The 19174-nt window shown below is 53.9% G+C and overlaps 1 protein-coding gene across 1 annotated transcript; it reads right to left on the bottom strand.

Annotated features, from left to right (window-relative positions):
- Nucleotides 1-763: 763 nt before the first annotated feature.
- Nucleotides 764-5958, bottom strand: CRABP2 (cellular retinoic acid binding protein 2). Its single transcript, XM_043453613.1, has 4 exons — nt 5752-5958; nt 1783-1961; nt 1452-1568; nt 764-985 (listed from the first exon to the last, which is right to left on the bottom strand). Exons 1-4 carry the CDS (start codon nt 5819-5821, stop codon nt 935-937), a joined length of 417 nt encoding a protein of 138 aa, XP_043309548.1. The 5' UTR covers nt 5822-5958; the 3' UTR covers nt 764-934.
- Nucleotides 5959-19174: the final 13216 nt, after the last annotated feature.

The raw sequence follows: 19174 nt of genomic DNA, 5'->3' as shown, positions 1-19174 counted from the left end.
ATCCAAGAGCCGGGGCAGACGGGGCAGAGTGAGAGATCTCGAGGCAGAGATAGGCTTGTCTCAGACACGGAGACGTGGGCAAGAGCAAGGCCATCCCGTGGGCGGCGATGAGTCATCGGGAGCCACGTGGGAGGCCAAGGCCAGGCCTGGGGTCGCCCACAGATTGGCGCTGGAGGAGAGAGAAGGAACAGTCGGAGGAGGAGGAGGGAGCTATGTCACCGTCACAGGAGAAGGTGGGAGTCGGCTGTTCAGCATCTGCTGAGAGTCAGAGGATGAGGCCTTAGAAACTTTGGAAGCCAGAGCTGGGACCAAGGAGGCTGGGGGAGGGGGAGTGGAGGTGATGGGACCCCCTGGATTCCGCAGCAAAGGAAGGGGAGGTGAGGAGGAGGGGGAAGGTCAGGTGGTTCCCTCCCCCTCGTGAACCCTGCACCAGTGCTGCTGAAACATCGGACTGTCTCACACTGCCTCTCAAAGGCCAAGCTGGACTCAGGTGACTTACCCAGCCCCTTCCCAATGAGCCAGAGACAGGTTTTATTTCCTAAAACATTTTAATAAAATTAACCAATAAATATTCTACACTGTATGGGCTACAGGGACAAAGAGTGGCAGACAGAGGGCTGGTCTCTCCTACTTAGGCCCTCGGGTCCCCTTGCAGAAAAGGAGAGAGATGGTGCTATGAGCGGTTCGGGGCTAGGACTGGGGCGGGGGGCGGGGGAGTGATCCTGGAATCGGTGATCTGGGCTCCATCCATCGTGTTGATATATGGGAGGAGAGGAGGGGTCAATAAAAGGAGAGCCCCTGCAGAAGGCAACCCAGAACCCCCAGAAGTGACTGGGGTGAGGGGAGAGCTAGCCTAGAGGAAGGGGTGGGGGAGGGGCAGGACGCAGGGAGCAAGGACCGGCGGTGGCTCTGGCGGTTCTCGGGCCACAGCCGCTTACTCCCGGACATAGACCCTGGTGCACACGATGTCATCCGCCGTCATGGTCTGAAAGGAGAGGAGTCACTGTTAGCCTGGGAGGCCCCTGGTTCCTGTGCTTGGGAGCAGGAGGGCTGCGTGGAAGTACTCTGCTTGGCCGCCACGTCCAAACCTACTTCTTGGCTCAGGATGGTTCACAAAATGCCTGGGCATCATGTGATGGAGGACAATAGAGGCCCAGGGTCCATTCTACGTCTCCCTTCCCCAAGCCAGGAAGATCCCCCCAGAGAACTGCTGGGGCCTTTCAGAGCAAGTCCTTTGCTCCACACGGAAGGGACACCCTTTTGCATTTGCACGAGGGTACTGCATGGGACAGAGACAGCCTAGTTCTGCCCCAGCAGCTCCATCAGGAGACAGAGAGACCAGCCACCGTTGTTCTTAAATTTCCTGTACTGTGGAATGACCTGGAAAATCTCTGAAGGTAGCACTGGGCTTGCTCTGTCTGAGCTAGGAGAAAAGCAGGAAAAAGCCTCACCAGGATCAGCTCTCCATCGTTGGTCAGTTCTCTGGTCCAGGAGGTCTTGGGACCCTCTCCCTTCAACAGCCTCTGCTCGCAGACCATTTTGTTCTCACTCTCCCATTTCACCAGGCTCTGCACGAGAGGGTGGCCAGGTGAGTTGGGCCCGCAGCTGGGACAAGGCCGTGAGAGGGACAAAGGAAGCGCCACCTTTCTACCCACCAACACTACCTAGGGGCTGTCCCCACTGGAACTGGAGGAAAGACTCGAGGAAAAGATTGGAAAATGTCATGGTGAGACACCAGGCGATGGATCCCATGACCCTGAGGGACCCCACCCCTGCACGCACCTTACAGGGTCTCCCATCCACAGTCTGCTCTTCAAACTCCTCTCCGATCTTGAAGTTGATCTCCGTGGTACGCACAGTGGTAGAGGTCTTGATGTAGAAAGTGTCCCCCTCCTGTTTGATCTCCACTGCTGGCTTGGACGCTGCAGCCACTGCGATCTTCCTCAGCATCACATTCACCCCTGTAGGGAGGGGAGAGGATGGACGCTCCAGGCACCTGCCTCATACCCTCCCCAGGGGACAGCAGGAGCAGGCTGAACTGTGAGTCGAATGGGACGAGAGGGAGGCTTCCTGGGTGTCCAAAAAGCGTCTTGAATGCAACGTTGGTGGTATAGTGGTGAGCATAGCTGCCTTCCAAAAAGCGTCTTGAAAGGAGGGCAGGTGGTGCAGCCCTGATGGCCTGGGGGGTCAGGGAGGAGGGGCAGAGAGGCAGCGCCCTCCCCTGGGAGTTCTGCTTCTAGCCTGGATGAGTCAGCAGCCCTGGATTGGGATCCCCAAGTCTCAGCTTTGCACTCAGTTCTCTCCGGTCCCTTCATCCTGCTACAGCTCCCCTTGGCTCCATTCACATCACTTTTGGTCCTCTGTTCACCTTGCTTGAGACCATCAGCTGGGGTGGGCTCATCAGAGTCACTGTGTCTGCACCCCCACCCATGTGCAGGGCAGACCCTCCTCAGCCAGCCCTCACTACTCATGTCCTGAAGTAGGGGCCACTTCGCTCTTTGCCTACTCACCTCCCCTGTCTGGTGGCCTTGATTTGCTGAGTCTCTGTCCCTCCCAGGATGAGAAGGAACAGGGATTCTCAACAGGGGAAGGGGTGTGGCAGCTGTGTCCCCCTACAGAATGGTCTATAGCCTGGGGAAGCCACAGGCTGTGAAATAAGATCCATTAGGCCATGATTTCCACCTGGCTCACCCTCCCTTTCAGGCTGGGTGACCCTGGGCTAATGGCTTAACCTCTCTGAGCCTTAGATTTCTCAATTGTAAAATGGAGACAATAGTTCCTTCAAGAGCCTAGCAAATGGGACGATGTGTGTTTAGGCCGGAGCACACACAGTACCAGGCACATCTTTAAGTTTTCAAACAGTAGCTCCTCTTACTGTTGTTGTTTTTACTGACTAAAGGAAGGCAGATAAAAAGCCAGAGTTGGGGCTCAAAGTTCCATGCATCAGAGTGCTGTTCGCCTGCCCTCCTGGGAGACATCTACGTCCCTCTCCTCTCAAGGGACAGAGAGGGACACTCGCCTCCCCTCCCGTGATGTGCCCCGACTCCAGGATCACCCACCCTACTGCAGGGCCCAGCTCTTCTCATTCAGCTTCTGTGGGTTCACAGTCCCTGTGCCTGTCCCCCTGTCCTTTCCCAGACTGGACTCCTTCTCTCCGCTCCCTAGCTATTTAAAAGGAATGGGGTAGCCAGAGAGAGCAGCCCTCTGCCAGGAAGTCAAGCAGGCTGGGAGGCACCTCTAGTCGGGGCCCAGGTCCAAGCCGTGCACTGCTTCACCTGGCCTGGCCTCCGGCCCTGAACTGGAGCAGAACCATTCCGGGAAACAGTGGGTGAGGATGAGGGGCCAAACTGGGCTGGGCCAGGTGAGTGGCCTGGGATTCCCCTGATGCAGGCCAGACCCCCGGCTCTCCTCTAGACCTGGATCCCTAGAGAAACACATTCCGTTTCCCCTTGGCACCAGCACAGACCCACTCTACTGCAGGCAGAAGGGAGTAAGAGGAAGGCCTGTCCCTCAGGAGCCCAGGGACCCAGGTTGCTGATCTCTTGGGACCAGGAAGCAATGACTGAGGTTCCTAAGACAAATTGACCTGGTAAAAGAGACACATCCTGCTCCAAATCCTTGAACAAACAGACTGCTTCACTCTCTGGTGCTACCTGGGAAGTCCATCCTGCTATCTAACAATTATCTTTCCCGTTACAGAAACAGGAGCTGCTCGCTATGTGCTGTGCATGTGTGTTAAGTCGTGTCCAACTCTTTGTGACCCTATGGATCATCACCCGCAGGCTCCTCTGTCCACAAGATTCTCTAGGTAAGAACACTGGAGTGGGTTGCCATGCCCTCCTCCAGGGGATCCTCCCAACCCAGGGATCGAACCTGCATCTTTTACACCTCTTGCATTGACAGTCGGGTTCTTTACCGCTAGCGCCACCTGGGAAGCTACGTGCCATGACCATCATACTGGATGGGACAAAGAAGTGAAGTGAGTTAGACGTGAAAGTCGTCTCAGACTCTTTGTGACCCCATGGACTCTACAGTCCATACAATTTTCCAGGCCAGAATACTGGAGTGGGTAGCCTTCCCCTTCTTCAGGGGATCTTCACAACCCAGGGATCAAACCCAGGTCTCCTGCATTGCAGGCAGATTCTTTACCAGCTGAGCCATAAGGGAAGGGACGGGTATCCTCCAAATACCTGAGCATCCCTCCCCAGGAGAGAGACCCCTGAATAGGACAAGAGGAGTAGGAAGGGACTGAGGTTCCTGTGGAAGCAAGGCTCGGTTCAGAGGGGACACCCCTCCCGTCGCCTCTGGTGCCTGTGGCGCTGGGGCCAGGCTCAGCTGACCTTGGCTGACTCAGGACTGTGTTTGTCTAACGGGTCTGTTTTCGGTCTGTCCCCTCAGCAAGCCCTGAGGAGGGCACGTGGCTCTGAGAGACCCCACAGAGAGGACAAACAGACTGAAGACAGACAGACAACAGGGTTGGGCTTAGGATCTAATCCTCCAGCTGGGGCCTGGGGGTGCGCTAGGTCACTGCCTCGTTCACTAGGGAGAGGGGCCAGCATCCAGAGATGATGGGGGAGGGAATGGCCTCCAGGCTTTCCGAAGGGAAAACTTTTCTCCTTTCCTTTCAACAAGGGTAGAGCAAGAAAGGCTGACAGAACTCTGAGAAATACTGTGGTCAGATTGCAAGAAAAACTAACAGTAAGGTAGGGTGTGGAAATCCTTGCTTTCCTCACAGCATTCCAGACCTTTCCTCATTCCTAACTTATTTCTTCAGCTCCCTGCCCCACGCAGGGTGCCCTCTGCCCAGTCCAGCCAGAGTCTCTCTGTTCAGGCCGAAATGGAGGGCTCCAGGGTTTCCAGGTGGCTTCCAAGTGGCTGAATTCTTGACTAATCTCCATCTCTCTTCAAAACCCTCTCCCCAGCCAGTCCAGGCTTTCTCTGCCCCACCCCACCCCCCAACTCCCCAGACACCGAAGGGCACCCAGGAGTTGGGACAGGCAGTCTGAGTAGGTTCAACTTCTTCCACCTTCAACCGGCTGGGCTGCAGCCCGGCTCTCCAGGGAGGGAGGGAGGGAGAGGAGAACTCGGATTTTCCGAAAAGGAGGGGGTGGCTGGGGTTTCACACAAGCCATTTGTTGAAATCTAAGAAAGTGATAATTATCCAGAACGATTTTAGGACTCTAGTCGCTCGCTGTAGGAAAGCATTTGTCTCACAGATGGAGGGTGGGGGGAGCACAGTGGAAAAGTTCTCAAAGGCTAAGAAAAGGGAATCTAGGGGCCCTGCTGTGAGGGATCACCTAGTGGGCGGAACCCGCGGCAAAGAGGTAAGGAATCTGCCCGCGGAGATGGGGTTACCTGCAGGGGGCAAAGGGGAAGGAGGCAGGATTGCCTCCGGGGGGTTCGGTTGGGTAGAGACCCAGGCTCTCAGGCTGGACGCAGTGTGTGCAGCTTCTGAACAGCGGAGAACCCCCTTGCCTCACCCCAAGAGATACCGACCTCGTGCTTCTGGTTTCTACTTGATTCAGAGGCTGAGTCACTGCAGCAGCTGGCACTGGTGGGCGCCCCGCCGGAGAAAGAAGGATTTAGGTATTCGGGCCCAGCGCCCCAGGACCCAGGCGTCTGGCCCCTATTCTTGGGAATGTAGGCGCTCAGCTTCCCACGCCCTGGTTCCAGCTTCCCTTTCTTTCTCATACCCACCTCCGATGCCTCGGCACGCCCTCTCCCCTCCCCGGCGATCAAAAATCTCCTTACCCAGAACTTTGAGCAAATCCTCGAAGTTCTCCGATCGGATGATCTTCCAGTTACCAGAGAAGTTGGGCATGGTGGCGGCGCTAGTGGCGGGCCCCTTAGATCTTTCCACTGGAGCACTGGACGCTGAGTCTTTTAGTCAAAAGAGATGTCTCCGCCGCCTTGCGGGACTCAGGAAACGGGGAACGTCCGAGGACAACCCTAAAGCCGGCCTGGGCTCCCGCGCGGACAGCTTTTATACCCTTCGCGGACCCGCCCTTGCCCAAGAACGAGGTGGCCCCGCCTCCCGTCCCGCCCCTCTCCCCACCTGTGGGGGCCTTGAGCCCCGTCCCTTCATTACCGTCCCACCCCCACCCCCACTACGGCCTCTGGATCTAGACCCATGCTCGGGTCCAAAATTCGCCGAGGGGGCCCGAGATTGCTGGCTCCCGCGCCCGTGGGTGGATGAGGAGGCGGACGGAGGGCGAGCCCTAGGACTGGGCTCTCAATCGAGAGGGCGCCGGGTCCCGGGCACAGAGGCTGGGGTCTCACGTCTGCAGTCCGAGGGGCAGGGTCGCATCTCGCCTGTTCCCCATCCCTCCCCAACCTTGCACTGTGCACTCTGCTCCTCGGCGCCGGACACCCGGCGACACCACCAGCTGGCAAACCACTCCTCGCGAGTCGGAGCTGGGGCGGCCGAGCTCCGCTCCGCTGAAGCTGGAGCTGGATCCAGGGTGACCGCTGCAAACTCGAGAGAGGCTGGGGAGTCCTGGGGTGCAGGGACCAGGCACCTAAGTGAGGCAACGGCGCCCCCTGCTGGAACAACTCGAAGGCGCTGGGAGGGGGTTCACCCCCGCCCCCCGCCCGAGACTCCCCACCCGGGTTTCGGGCTCCAGTGGTGACCGGTGGGCTGAAAGTTGGCGCAGGGAGACTCAGTCCTCTTAAAGAATTGGGCGGGCGTCGAAGGGTTAAACAGGAGCCTTGAGCGCGAGGCTGGGGAGGGCAGAGGTCACAGCCAATCACTTGACACGAGCTCTTTATTAAGGCGCTTTCTCTGTCGCTCCGCTCCCCAGACCCCCGAGGGGATCGCAGTGCGCGGCAGGGAGGGGAGGCGGGGACAGAGGCTCTGAGCCCCAGGCGCGCCGAGCTGCCACCTCCGGGTGGGGGGGGAGCGGGGGCTGGGTGCCCGGGGAAGGGGAGGAGCAGGGTCTCAGGTGTCACCATCCTGAGCCGTAAAACGGCGGAAGGAGCGGCAGCCCCTCGGCGAGCGGCTTTGAAGTGGGAGATCAAAGGAGGGGGGCAGGGCACGGCTGCTCGCGGAGACCCAAGTGGGAGTGGGCGAGACCCTGAGGGAGGGGGCCAGGAGACAAACAAAAATGAAGTCAGGCAGGAGCTTCGGAGACAGGCCAGGAGGCCGCAGACCGCCGACCGCAGAGGAGCGGGGTCGGGCGTGGGGAATACGGCACTCCTGAACGAGCTGAGCCCGGGGGCGGTTCCGCGTGGAGGGACGCTGCGGCCCCGCTGCCCCCGGCGGACCGGTGCACGTGGTCCCGATGCCCTTAACGCACCCCCAGCCCCGCCATCCACCCGGAGCTGTCCTTCCAGCTTCTTCCGAGGCGGGGAGAAAAATCCCCACATCTGGTCCCAGCCCTGGGTTCCTGCCCTGGCCCCACCCTGCCAGCGTGGCCAAGGGTGGAGCGGAGGACCAGCTCTGCGAGATTCTGGGCCCTTTCCTTTAGAGCCCTGGAACAGTCTAGGAGGTTAGGGGCCTTAGTTGGGGAGGACCCCGGAGGAGGAGAGCCTGCAGAAAGGGGCTGGAGAACAAACACACTGGAGGTCCAGCCTCTGTGCTGTAAAGAGGGAAACCTCTGAATAATGGGTGTGTAGGGAAAATAATGCAACTAGGGTGACTCTGGCACCGGAAGGATGGAGATTAGACTGTAGAAAGGGCTTTTTGACGCCCCCCCTCCCCCAATAACCAATAAAATGTCAATTCTGAAAGAGGAGCTGGAGGCTTCAGCCTGGTTTTAGGGTGCCAGGTTTTGTGTAGGAGAGTTTAATTGCAGGGAGCGGGGTGGGGGTTGGCCTGGTCTTCTGCAAGTGAGGGGGCAGCGGGTGGAAGGGCTCTGGGAAGATGGAGAGACAAAAGCAGAGATGGAGGGAAGGGGTGGTCCCTGCGGGGTGCTTAGGACCTGGGGTTGAGGCACTGCTCCTCCCCCATCAACCGGCTGCAGCTTCGCTGTAGGTAAAGGGAGGGGGATTAGGCTTTGACAGTGAAATCAGGCTCCCAGCCAAAGGGATGAGGAGAGGCTGGGGGAGGGAACAGGGCAGACACCAGACTCCTGCTGCCTCTCCTTCCCTCTCACTGCCCCCTGCCTCTTCCATCCAGGCCGCCTGTCTGTCTCCGATCCAACCTTCTTGAGCCCCTAGCCAGTCTCCTCCTCAGTAGGCATCTCTCCTACAGCAAAAAAAGAAGGGCCAGGGCTGACCCTCTCCTCAAGCTTGTGACTAAGGATGTAGAAACCTCACCCAAAAGATGGTCACCAGGATGAGGGGGGCCTGGAGCTACAGGAGCACAGAGGAGGGATGTGGTCTGGCTGAGGGAAACAGAGGGGCTGGAGGTGGGGGCTCCCTGGGGTGGAGGCAGGCCAGCCTGGGCCCACTCCCCTCCCTTCACTTCCTCACTCCCCCCACCCCCACCCCCATCCCCGCCACTGGCCAGGCAGCCAGAATTACCAAAGAGACAGAAGTAAGACAAAGGGAAGTTGGGCTGGGAGGAGAATTTTTTCCAGATGTGAGTGTTTGTGGTTTGGCAGCTCTTGGCCTGAGCTCCAGCCCCTGCACCCCAACCCTGGCTGAGAGAGTTTGGGCAGAGGGTCCAGAGCATGGTGCTAAGCAGTCAGGCTAGAGGTTTCAGCCTCCGGCAGCCCTATTACCATAGGAGCATGGAGGCACATGTGTAAGGGGTACTTAGGAAAAAATGCAGGGGAAGGGGGTTGGGGGGCATGAGGTCGGGGAGCAGTGGGATGAGAGGGCTGGGGGACTGGGAAAGGGGGCTAACAGAGGAAGCTGGGGGAACCTAGGGGCAAGGGGTAGTGGCTAGAGCCCTGGAACCAGGTGATGGGGAGGAGCTTAGCCAGCATCAGTCACTCAGTCACAAACAACTGGCTTTAATTTCCCGCCGGGGATCCATAAGTAGAAGGAATTTCCTAGTGTCGCTGGCCTTTTAATTATGACCAAATCTGCTGCAGATCTGCCTGGGGCAATGTGTTCCCCTTTCTAAGAGCCTGGGTCATGCCTCTCTTGGGGCTCCCCCAGGAATTTGGAGACTCAAGTGTGCGGCGGGTGGGGGCCAGATTGGTGAGACAAGGTGGGGGAGCAGAGGCAGGATAGGGGTGAGGAAGAAACAGACAAGCTAGAGTTAGAAAAGACACATTCTGGAGCTTTGTCCTCATGGCAGTGTGGCTATGTGGAAAGTGGCTAGTTTTGCAGAAGGAATGCAGATGGGCAGGCTCCTGAATGGTTGCAAGAGTGTGGGTGTGAGTGGATGTAGATGGGTGCACAATTGAAGGGTCTGGGGGCTTGGGAAGAGGAAGCTGCCCCACCTCTCTCCATCATCCCTTGAGGCTGAGTGGGGGAGAGTGATGGAAAGAGTGGGAGTGTTGTGAACCCCTCACCCTCACCCCCAACGGGGATGGGGAGATTCTCCAGCCAAATGCAGCACTTGTAGAAGGGCCTCACCCTGCGCAGTGTTATTGCATCTGCTGGATCAGAGAGTTTGTTGGCGGAGAGTCATGTAGAAATTAAACCCAGGTGGGGCTGGACACCTGGGTCTCTGCCATTCAGGGTAGGGGCCGCAAAGGAAGCAGGAATTCTATAGAGGGTGGGAAGGGGAAGAGTAGAAGAGAGGAGCTGGGTGTTCCCCTGGGCAGGACCACTGTATCTCCTGGCCTCCCTGAGCCCTCAGGATTCCATGCAGCACCGAGCATAGACTTAAGCATCCTGCCTCTAAATCTGCTCTAATCCTTGATATTGAAGGAAATGTTCTATTCGTGTGTCTCCCTGGGCTTAAGGATCCAGCCTTTTTTCAAATCTGCTAAGACCCGGCTCTGGTCCTCCCCAAATGAAATTGCCATTGCAACAGGATAGATGCAAGACCAAAAAAAGAGCTTCCAGCAAGCTAAAGTGTAAGCTGGGAGTCAGAGAGTAGAAAGGAGGCAACTCATTCCCAGGAACATCTGGGCACAGGAGAGAAATCTTCGGAACTAGGGAAGGTGTGGTCAGAGAATCTGAATGATGGGGGAAGGGGCAGCCAGACTCAAAGGAAGGGTATGACAGCGGCCTCCGGAGCCAGCCCTGGGGCCCTGGCAAAGGGGGAGGCGGGTGGGGTCAGAAGCACAGCATGGGAGGAGGGGGCTGCCTGTGACAGGAGGGATCACAGTGAGGCCAGGGGAATCTGCAGGCACCCGGGCAGCCAGGCGGCTCCTCTGTTGTTTTTGGCTCTGCTACCTGGTTCCCAGCTCCAGCTGCCAACGCTCTCCTCAGGGCTGGGCTGGGTGCATGAGCCGGGCAGGCTGAGCAATGGAGGGGGGAAGGAGGAGGTGGGGATGCACTGGCGGAAGACGTGTCGGGAGATCGAATCTCTGTCCCCTGAGAGGGGCCCCTGGCTCTGTTCTCCTCTTCAGGGGCAGGCACAGAGGTGTGGGCAGTCACCGAAGAGCCTGGAAACGAGGCATGGGCTCTTTGTTCGTCTGTTCCTCTGCCCTGCCTCCACCGCCCAGACTGTGCTTCTTGCCAGTCCACCGTGGTAGCTCAGTCCCTTCCCCCATGTAGGCCCCTGCTCCATTTTTTTATTTTTTCTTTTATTTATATTTTTTTGTTTTTTGTTTTTTATTTATTTTTTTCCCTGCTCCATTTTCTCTCCTACTGCAATGAAAACCATCACATTTGATTCCCCTTCCCCTAGAGCCTCCTTGCTTCTCAGAGAACCTCCAGGCTGAGGTGGGGATTCAGTGTGGCCGGGATTGTTGGTGGCAGCTGCCAACATCTGAAGCCACGTGGCCCTGGCCCTGACTCTGGCCAACCGTGGCCCCTTCCCCGTTCCAGAAGGAATCCCCCCAGGGCAGCACTGCTGGATGAAGAAGACAGTCAGCCCTGTGACCTGCTGTTAAACTCTTCTTGGCTTTTATGATGCAGTGACTAGGGCCAGACCCCTCTGCCATTTCCACTCTCGCACTGGCCCATTAACCCCTGGCAACCCAAGGCAGGAGGGAGAAGGCTGTAGCTATGACAAGCTTGGCAGAGTGGACCTTGGGTTTGCATGGCACCTGGGGACAGTGGCTAACCCTGGAAAAGATGAACAGCCTGCGGTGCAGCCCAACACTTTTTCTGGGGATCTCAAGCCCCCTCCCAGATATCTCCTCTCCCACTCTCTGGGGATGAGAAATGGAAGAGCCAGGGCTCCACAGAACCCCTCTGTCCATTGAGGCGATCTGGAGTTTCTGGGGGAAGAAAGAAGTCGTCAGGGGCAGGCTGAGTCAGGGCTACATTCCTCCTCTGGCCCAAACTGCGGAAGGTGGGCACTGGGCCAGATAATCAGAACCTGAGATTGAAGAGGAAAGAAGTGGGGTGGGGGTGGGGGGAGAAGGGTGAGATCCCAGAGAAGAGACTGAGGGGGCCCTAGGTCTAGGCTTTGAGGTTCTGTATGGAGATAGAAAGAGGGTATTGGACCCACTGTCCCTGGGGTGCAGGGTAAGGGGGGCTGATGGATCAGATTCAGGAACGTCGGCCAGCTTGGGGGGAGCACCTCTTCAAAGCTCCTTAGCGTGCCCATTTCCCTCCTTCTCTAGCCCCCCAGATGCCACTACTGTCTCCAGATAAGACCTGGTAATTTGGCCCCCAGCAGGGCTCCTATGGAAGCTGGCTGTGCTAATGGCTCCAGGGAGGAGGCTGGAACCCCAGGACCTGGGTAATAAGGACCAGCTTCCCCAACCCCAGGGCCCTTCTTGCTGCAGACAAAGCCCAGGAGAGTGGGCCAGACTCCCCAGAGGTAGAATCAGAGCTGCAGGGGGATTTGTGCAGAATAAGGGTGGGCCCCAGGAGCCCAGATTCCTGTTCCCTGCCCCCATCCTCTCATCTTGAGCAGGCAGGGAATTAAGAAGGGATACAAGAGTTCAGAGTCTGGCCCCTTCACCAGGCTAGGGCCTTGTCCTTCCAGTGACCCCACCAACCAACCCCTCCTCATAGTAGGGCTGGAGACATGGGCGGGTAGGGGAGGCCCCAGACTGACCTAGCCCTAATGGCTTTCCCTGGGCAGCATGAACAAAATGGGAAAAAGATGTGTGAGGTGGGAAGCTCTGATTTCCTTTCCCCTGCGGGCGCCAGCTCTGGAAAATGTTAGCTGTCAAAGAGAGACTGTATAGTCCCCCTGCCTCCCTCAGCCCAGTACCCCTTCACCCCTCCCCATCCACCAGCACCCCCCTCCCACTGCCTGCGCAGATTCCCAGGGGGCACCAGGCTGGCTCGTGCCTGTGAATTTCAGTTCACTAGGCTGAGGACGCACACTGTCTGGATGAAGCCCCCATCTCTCCCTGCCTGCATCTTCTCCACCAACCTGGGAAAGACATCAGACAGGAGCTTTGGCACTTGGGGATCCTCAGGGACATGTCCCTGGGAGGTCGAAAGAGCCAGCAGATCCTGGATTTCACAATTGCCAACCTCCTCACTACGGTCTCACGCCTCTTGAATTCCAGCGCTCTGGGACTGTTGGCTACACATTTCCAGGTTTCCAGATGATCTGGATTTCTTGTTAGCCTTCCAGCTGAGCTTGCAGTAACTGGCATAGAGAGGGTGCCATCCTGAGTCGAGGACACACAGGGTGTGCCTTTCTCCCTGACTGGGGGCAGTGTGGTCTCCGTGGGCCAAGTCTCCTCTGATGAGCTTCCAGACCCCCTGGTACTAGGTTCCTAGGAGTCCCAGGGAATTGACTTCAAAGCTGGGAGGAGGCAGTTCCTGCCTTGGAGTGGAGAGTGGGCATGGGGGTGGCTTCTAACCTAGCAGGAAGGCAACAGAACACTCTACCCTTGCTCTAGCCCAGGCTTCTTTGATCAGACCCCAGATCCACCCTCCCAGCCTTCAGGAAAACTTCCCAGACCTACCCACTCTGCCAGCCCAGCCCAGCACCCCAGCCCCAGCCTGAGGCCTCCAGCTGCCAGGTTGGATTATCTGCCTCTGACTTCCCGTTGGTCCTGGGCGTGGGCTCCATCTCCTCCTCAGCTCTGAGGGCAGAGGCAGTCTGCCTTCTCCCTCCTTTGGTTATGGTTTGGATCCATCTCATGGAGTCTTTCCAAAGAGGGACTGAGTAGGATTCCACAAGATAGAAGGGAGTGAAGGACCTGGACTTTAGGTGAAACTGCCTCTGGTCTGGGGATGCCAGACAGTTTAGGTTCCTGGTGTTGCACTGGGACAGGAGGGTCAGGGTCACGGGCAAGGGCCCAATCCTCAGTGCCCAGGTCTGGGAGAAGAGTGGCTCTGAGCCCACCACTGTGCAAGAACTTTGTCTGCGCTGCCTTGGGTCTGATTCCAAAGCTTGCTCTTAAACACTTCAGAATGGAATCTGGTTAAGCCTGGGAGAGGATTAAGATGTGCTTGTCTTTCCATGCCAAATTCTTAAAAATATCTTCTTTCTCTGCCTCTCCCTCCACCCCCACATCTCTCCAAATCCTATGCATTATATACACTCTTTCAAAGAAAGCACGGAGTTGATGGTATCCCTAAATAAGGCTAGGAGCCTCACATATTAAAGAAAGAAACAAAACCAGCAAAGTCAGCACAGTGAAGCGGGAGGAGGGTAGAGAGCAGAGCGGACAAAAACCTGCGCAGCAATTCCCAGAGACCAGGGGCTGGGGGGGCCAGGGCTCACCAGGACCCCTGCCTGAGCTCAGCAGTGCCACCAGATGTCACTCACCCATTTAGTCACTGCCTGGAGGAGGTGGTACAACCTGACTGTCCACCCAGAAACGGTGGCAAACCTCCACCCCTGACCACACTTGGATCCCCTACTGGTGAGGGTGCGTGCACTTCCTGAGCTATCTGGTGGGCTAGTATGTACAGGAGCTTGGGTGAGGGTTGAAAGGCCAAAGATGCCAGTCTTGGCTTAAACATCCATTCAGCATCAACCTTGCACAAGAGATCGTCTATGTGTGCAAAGTTAAGCAGTTTCAGATAAGGCTACTTACCACCTCATTGGCCTCAACTCCCGTCATCTCTTGCCTAGATTACAGCAAGAACCTCCGCTTTGGTTTTCTGTTCCCACTCTCTTCCAGTCACCGCAGCCAGGGAGAGTCCTTTAAATCCTGAGTCAGTTCACACCATTGTTCAAAACCCTGCACTGGGGCCCATTTCATGCAGATATTAAGTCCCAGTCCTTACAATGGCCTACAGGGGTCTGTATTATGGGCCTATATCTCCCCCTGCTCACTGACCCCCCAGCCCCTACCCCCTTCCCCTTGGCTTCCCCTGTTCCAGCCTTGCTGCTCCCTAAATATATCAAGCATTACTCCGCCTTTGCACTGATCTCTTTCTCTGGAATATTCTTCCCCCAGATATTTACTTGACTTGCTCCTTCACTTCTTTCAGGTCTTCTCAAATGTCACTTCCTCAAAGATGCCTTCTCTAAACAAACCATCTAAAATTTTATGTACACATATCTGCCTTATCCCCTTACTTTTCTTCGTATTACTCATCACCCCCACTACAAGGGAGGTCAGTGCAGAATTCACTGGCCTACAACAGCACCTGGCTTGTGCTCAGTAAATATTTCTTGAACAAATGGATGAAAAATGAATGACTTCAGCCAAAAGCAATGACTACTGAAAAAAATATCTGTCTTTCATTAGTACACTTGTTCTTGATTTAATCATTTATTTGACTGTCCTTGAAGATTGAAGGCAGGAGGAGAAGGGGACGACAGAGGATGAGATGGTTGGATGGCATCACTGACTCAGTGGACATGAGTTTGGGTAAACTGTGGAAGTTGGTGATGGACAGGGAGGCCTGGCTTGCTGCGGTCCATGGAGTTGCAAAGAGTCGGACATGACTGACCGACTGAACTGAACTCATAGGTGCATGAAAGAGGTACTCTGATAAAAATCAGGTATGAAAATGTGAGGGATACAGCCATTCGGGAGCCCATGCCCACTGGCTTGGAGAGTTCAGAACTCTTCATGCTTCTCCATGATGCCTCAGCTGTCCTCTTAGAAATCCTGACCCAGCTCATTAAATCACACGACCCAGTTCACCGTGTGTTTATTAGGTCTTCAACTCCTTGTTTGCAGCATCTGTCCGCCTCAGGTCCCTGACGATCTAGCTCAAGCTCCCCATCCTCCTGTTTCTAGTCCTGAGGCTGGGGAGTTCCCTGGTGGTCCAGTGGTTAAGACTCCGGGCTTCCACTGCAGGGCACATGGGTTCCATCCCTAATCGGGGAACTAAGATCCCCACACGCTGCGTGGCACCCCCCCCCCAACCTCTCCCCCCACTATATATATACATATATATATATATATATGTATATATATATGAAATCCTGTGGGCCCCTGGGGGCTTCCAGCACTTACTCAATGGGTCAGCATCTCAGGTCCTTGACTCCACAGACTCCATCAACCTCATCTCCATCTCGGTTCAGGCACTTGCCTCGGGGACCACACACTGTCAGCTGTGAGCATTTAAACCCTTCACTTCTCTGTTTGGGTTGCTGAATGATGCTAGGAGAAAAATGTGACAAGCAGTCTGCAGGGGCCCTGCAAACTCCGTCTCTGACCTCCGTCAGGAATGCTGCCGTGGCTCAGAGGTCCTTCCTTGTATTCTGTCAGCTCACTCTCCTGTCTCCTTAGTGGCTGCTCCACACTATCTTTATTCTAAGTTTCTGTACCTTGGATTCCCCCTCATACTCAGCCGACTACTCTGCCTCCAATTTAATGAGCAAGAAAGGTCACCAGATCCTAATCACTTTATTCCACCATCATCCCAAGCCAGCTCTAAGAATTACCTTGCAGTCAAGTGGTTAGGACTCTGCGCTCTTAACACCAAGGGCCTGGGTTCAATCCCTGGTCAAGGAACTAGGACTGCACAAGCTGCCATGTGGCCAAAAAGCACCCAACAAAACAAAACAAAAAACCAACCATCTCCATCTGCCATCTGCCTTACCCTTTCCTCTTTCCTTTCTGACCCAGCAGACAATGAATCCTGATTGCTGGCCAAGGCTAAGCTTGGCATCCCTCCCCTCTACTCTTCCAGGATCCACCACAGCTTAATTCACCTGCCCTTTCGCAGCCAAGTTACACTCTGCTGGCTTTATCTATTGGCACCTTCAGACTTCACGCTCCTACAGCAACCCTCATCTGCTTCTCTTCAGAGCCAAGAAAGAACAGCCCACAGTCACTCCTCTCCTTCCTCGCCTCCAGTTTATTCTCCAGCCCACCTCAGCTGAGCTTCTGCTGCCCTCTTCAGACATTGCTCAGATGAAGGGCACCAGAGTGCTACAAAATAGACCCTCTTGATTGCTCTCAGCGGACTGGCTGTCCATGCTGTTAATGCTACCTCCTCCCTCCTGGGGAGAGTCTCCTTAGCTGTCCTCTTACCGGATAGTCCTCTCTCAGACCTCTCTTCCTCCAGCAGCTTATGAGGATGGGTACTTCCTGAGACTCTGATTTTGACCTGCTCTTTATATACCTTTATATATAAAGGCTTCAGTCCAATCCAAGGCTTCTGTCTCACTGTTATACTCTTGTCTCTTACATTTTAGTTTCCAGCCCCAGATCTCATTTACTTTGCTAAACTCCAGTCTGGTACATCCAACTGCTGGCTGGACATCTACACCTGGGTATCTTCAAGAAGCTCACAGTCAACCCAATCAATACCCAAGTCATCTTCCTCAAAAACCTGCTCTCCTGCCCACCATATACTCTGTCTTGGTTAGACACCAAATAGACACCACTGCTGTCTATTTACTGTAGTTCAGAAATATCAAGGCAACCTTTAATCCCCTTGCTCTGATCTCTAAGTTTTATCGATTCTACCTCCTCAGTGATGCTCATATGCAGCTTCCCACTTCATTAATTCAGGACTACATCATTGCTCATCAGATTACTCAAACAGAAGAACTCATGTTCTGGCCCTACTCCAATCCTGCTTCCATTTGGCTGCCAGCATTGTTATCCTAAAACTGAAATCTGATCACATCACTCCCCTATTTTAAATTCTTCAGTGACTCTAGACAGTACTTGCCACAGGGCACTGATATTAGTTTACTGGTCTCTCTTCTTCAGATCACTGTAAGCAACTGGGGGCACATGCCATTTCTCTGTGCCTAGCACAATGCCTGGCACATAGCAAGTATTTAATAATAAACATTTGAGTGGCAGGATTCCAGCCTCACCAGATGCTGCCTGGCTGTGTTACCAACCAAGTCGGAGAGTGCTTAAGAGCTGAGGCTCCAGACAGACAGACCTGGCAGGTCTGAGTGCCAGCACTGCCAACTTCCAGCTATTTAGCCTAGGGAAGTTTTCTTACTTTTTGTCAGCTTCAGTTTCCTCAACTGTTCAATTGGAATACTACTGTCTCCCTTACAGAGAATAGGACCATGCTCCTAAAGGACTCAGCACAGTACCTGACACAGAGAAGCACTCAGTGGTTGCCATTATTATTATGAATGACAGCAACCATCAGCTAGACTTCAAAGTTAGAAAAGAATCCCAGGATTTATTTTTTATTTTTATTTATTTTTCTAGTTGTCAAGGAAATGACAATTTTATTTATTTTTTATTTACTTATTTTTTTCATTTATTTTTATTAGTTGGAGGAGAAAAGAATCCCAGGATTTAAACGCTAGAACCACTGAGGCTCCCAAGAAGCAAACTGATTTACCAGCACAAATGGAGTAAGTGGCAAAATCAAAATTGATGCCTAGTATCTACACAGCAATAAAATGCTCTTCTGCTATCAACTGTTTGGTGGACTTGCCCTATGTTACGGAGTAAACCAAACTGCACTGTGAACAATACACAGACTGTAATGCAGGATATTCATAAATGCACTTGGCATAGCACACTTGCACACATGGGAATTTGTGTCTCTAAACTTGGACTTGAGCTAATGTGCCTTGGGGCAAGTTCATAATTATAGTACTGTTCATCTTTCCTACTGTCAGCTGTAATCATCTGTTAAACGAGGAATCAAATGATTCCTTGTTAGAGTCTTGATTCAATCAGTTTTTTTTTTTTGCTGTACCACATGGCTTGTGGGATCTTAGTTCCCTGACCCGGGATTGAACCTGGGCCCTCTACAGTGAGACTATGGAGTCCTAACCACTGGATTCCCAAGGAATTCCCTCAATCAGTGGCTTTTAAGGGTAGAGAGAATGGCAGCACTATGACCTGAAATTTCAAAATACACTTCCCCTTCCAAGAATCACTTTACTATATGAAATTTTAAAAGATCAGTATGTTTGGCAGGATATACTTCTCACACTCTTTTGCCCTTTATCATTCTCACCTGCAGAAGGGGGTTCAGCATTAGAAAATACCAAGACATGGAAACAGATTATCACAAGAACATTTGTTTTATTGTGCACATGCTCCACTCTAAAGGGCCTCAAACCTAAGGCAAACCAGGACTTGCTGATTGGTATTTAGGTAGCAATCTGCAATGGGGCTTATCTGTCATCAACTGGATGAAGCCTGCGAACAAAGGGGCAGAGAAAGAAGGGGATTCAAGTACAAGGATCCCCAGGCACCCTGCAGGGTGAGTTGGGCTCTGACCAGGAAGTATGATATGAGAAAAGAGTAAGAAAATGGTTGCAAGGTCCTCTGGTCTCCAGGTTCCTTTTGGTGAGCAAAAGTGAGACTTAGCCGTTCCCAATGCTGGACTGAGGGCGCCTGAGTGGGGGGAGGGGGGTGAAGTAGAGCATAAAAGCCAACTGCAACTAGAGATTATCATACTAAGTGAAGTAAGTCAATAAGAGAAAGACAAATACCATATGATATCACTTATATGTGGAATCTAAAATATGACACAAATGAACTTATCTGTGAAACAGAAACAGACTCACAGAGAACAGATATGTGGTTGCCAAGGAGGGAGGTGGGGAGGGATGGATTGGGAGTGTGGGGTTAGCAGATGCAAACTATTCTATATAGAATGAACAAACAAGGTCCTACTATATAGCACAGGGAGCTATATTCAACATATGATAAATCACAATGGAAAACAACATGAAAAAGACTATATGATTGTTACATATAACTGAGTCACTTTGTTGTACATCAGAAACAATATTGTAAATCAACAGTATACTTCATAAAATAAATTACAAAGCCAGGTACCCTAAAACCTGAACTCAAAGAACTTTCCACTTAGTTTCCAGTTTCCCGATTGCAATGTAATTAAGACT

The sequence above is a fragment of the Cervus canadensis genome, chromosome 2 (assembly GCF_019320065.1).
Source record: "Cervus canadensis isolate Bull #8, Minnesota chromosome 2, ASM1932006v1, whole genome shotgun sequence".
NCBI lineage: Eukaryota > Metazoa > Chordata > Mammalia > Artiodactyla > Cervidae > Cervus > Cervus canadensis.
Note: the sequence above shows the minus strand (reverse complement) of the source record. Positions and strands in the feature narration are given on the sequence as shown.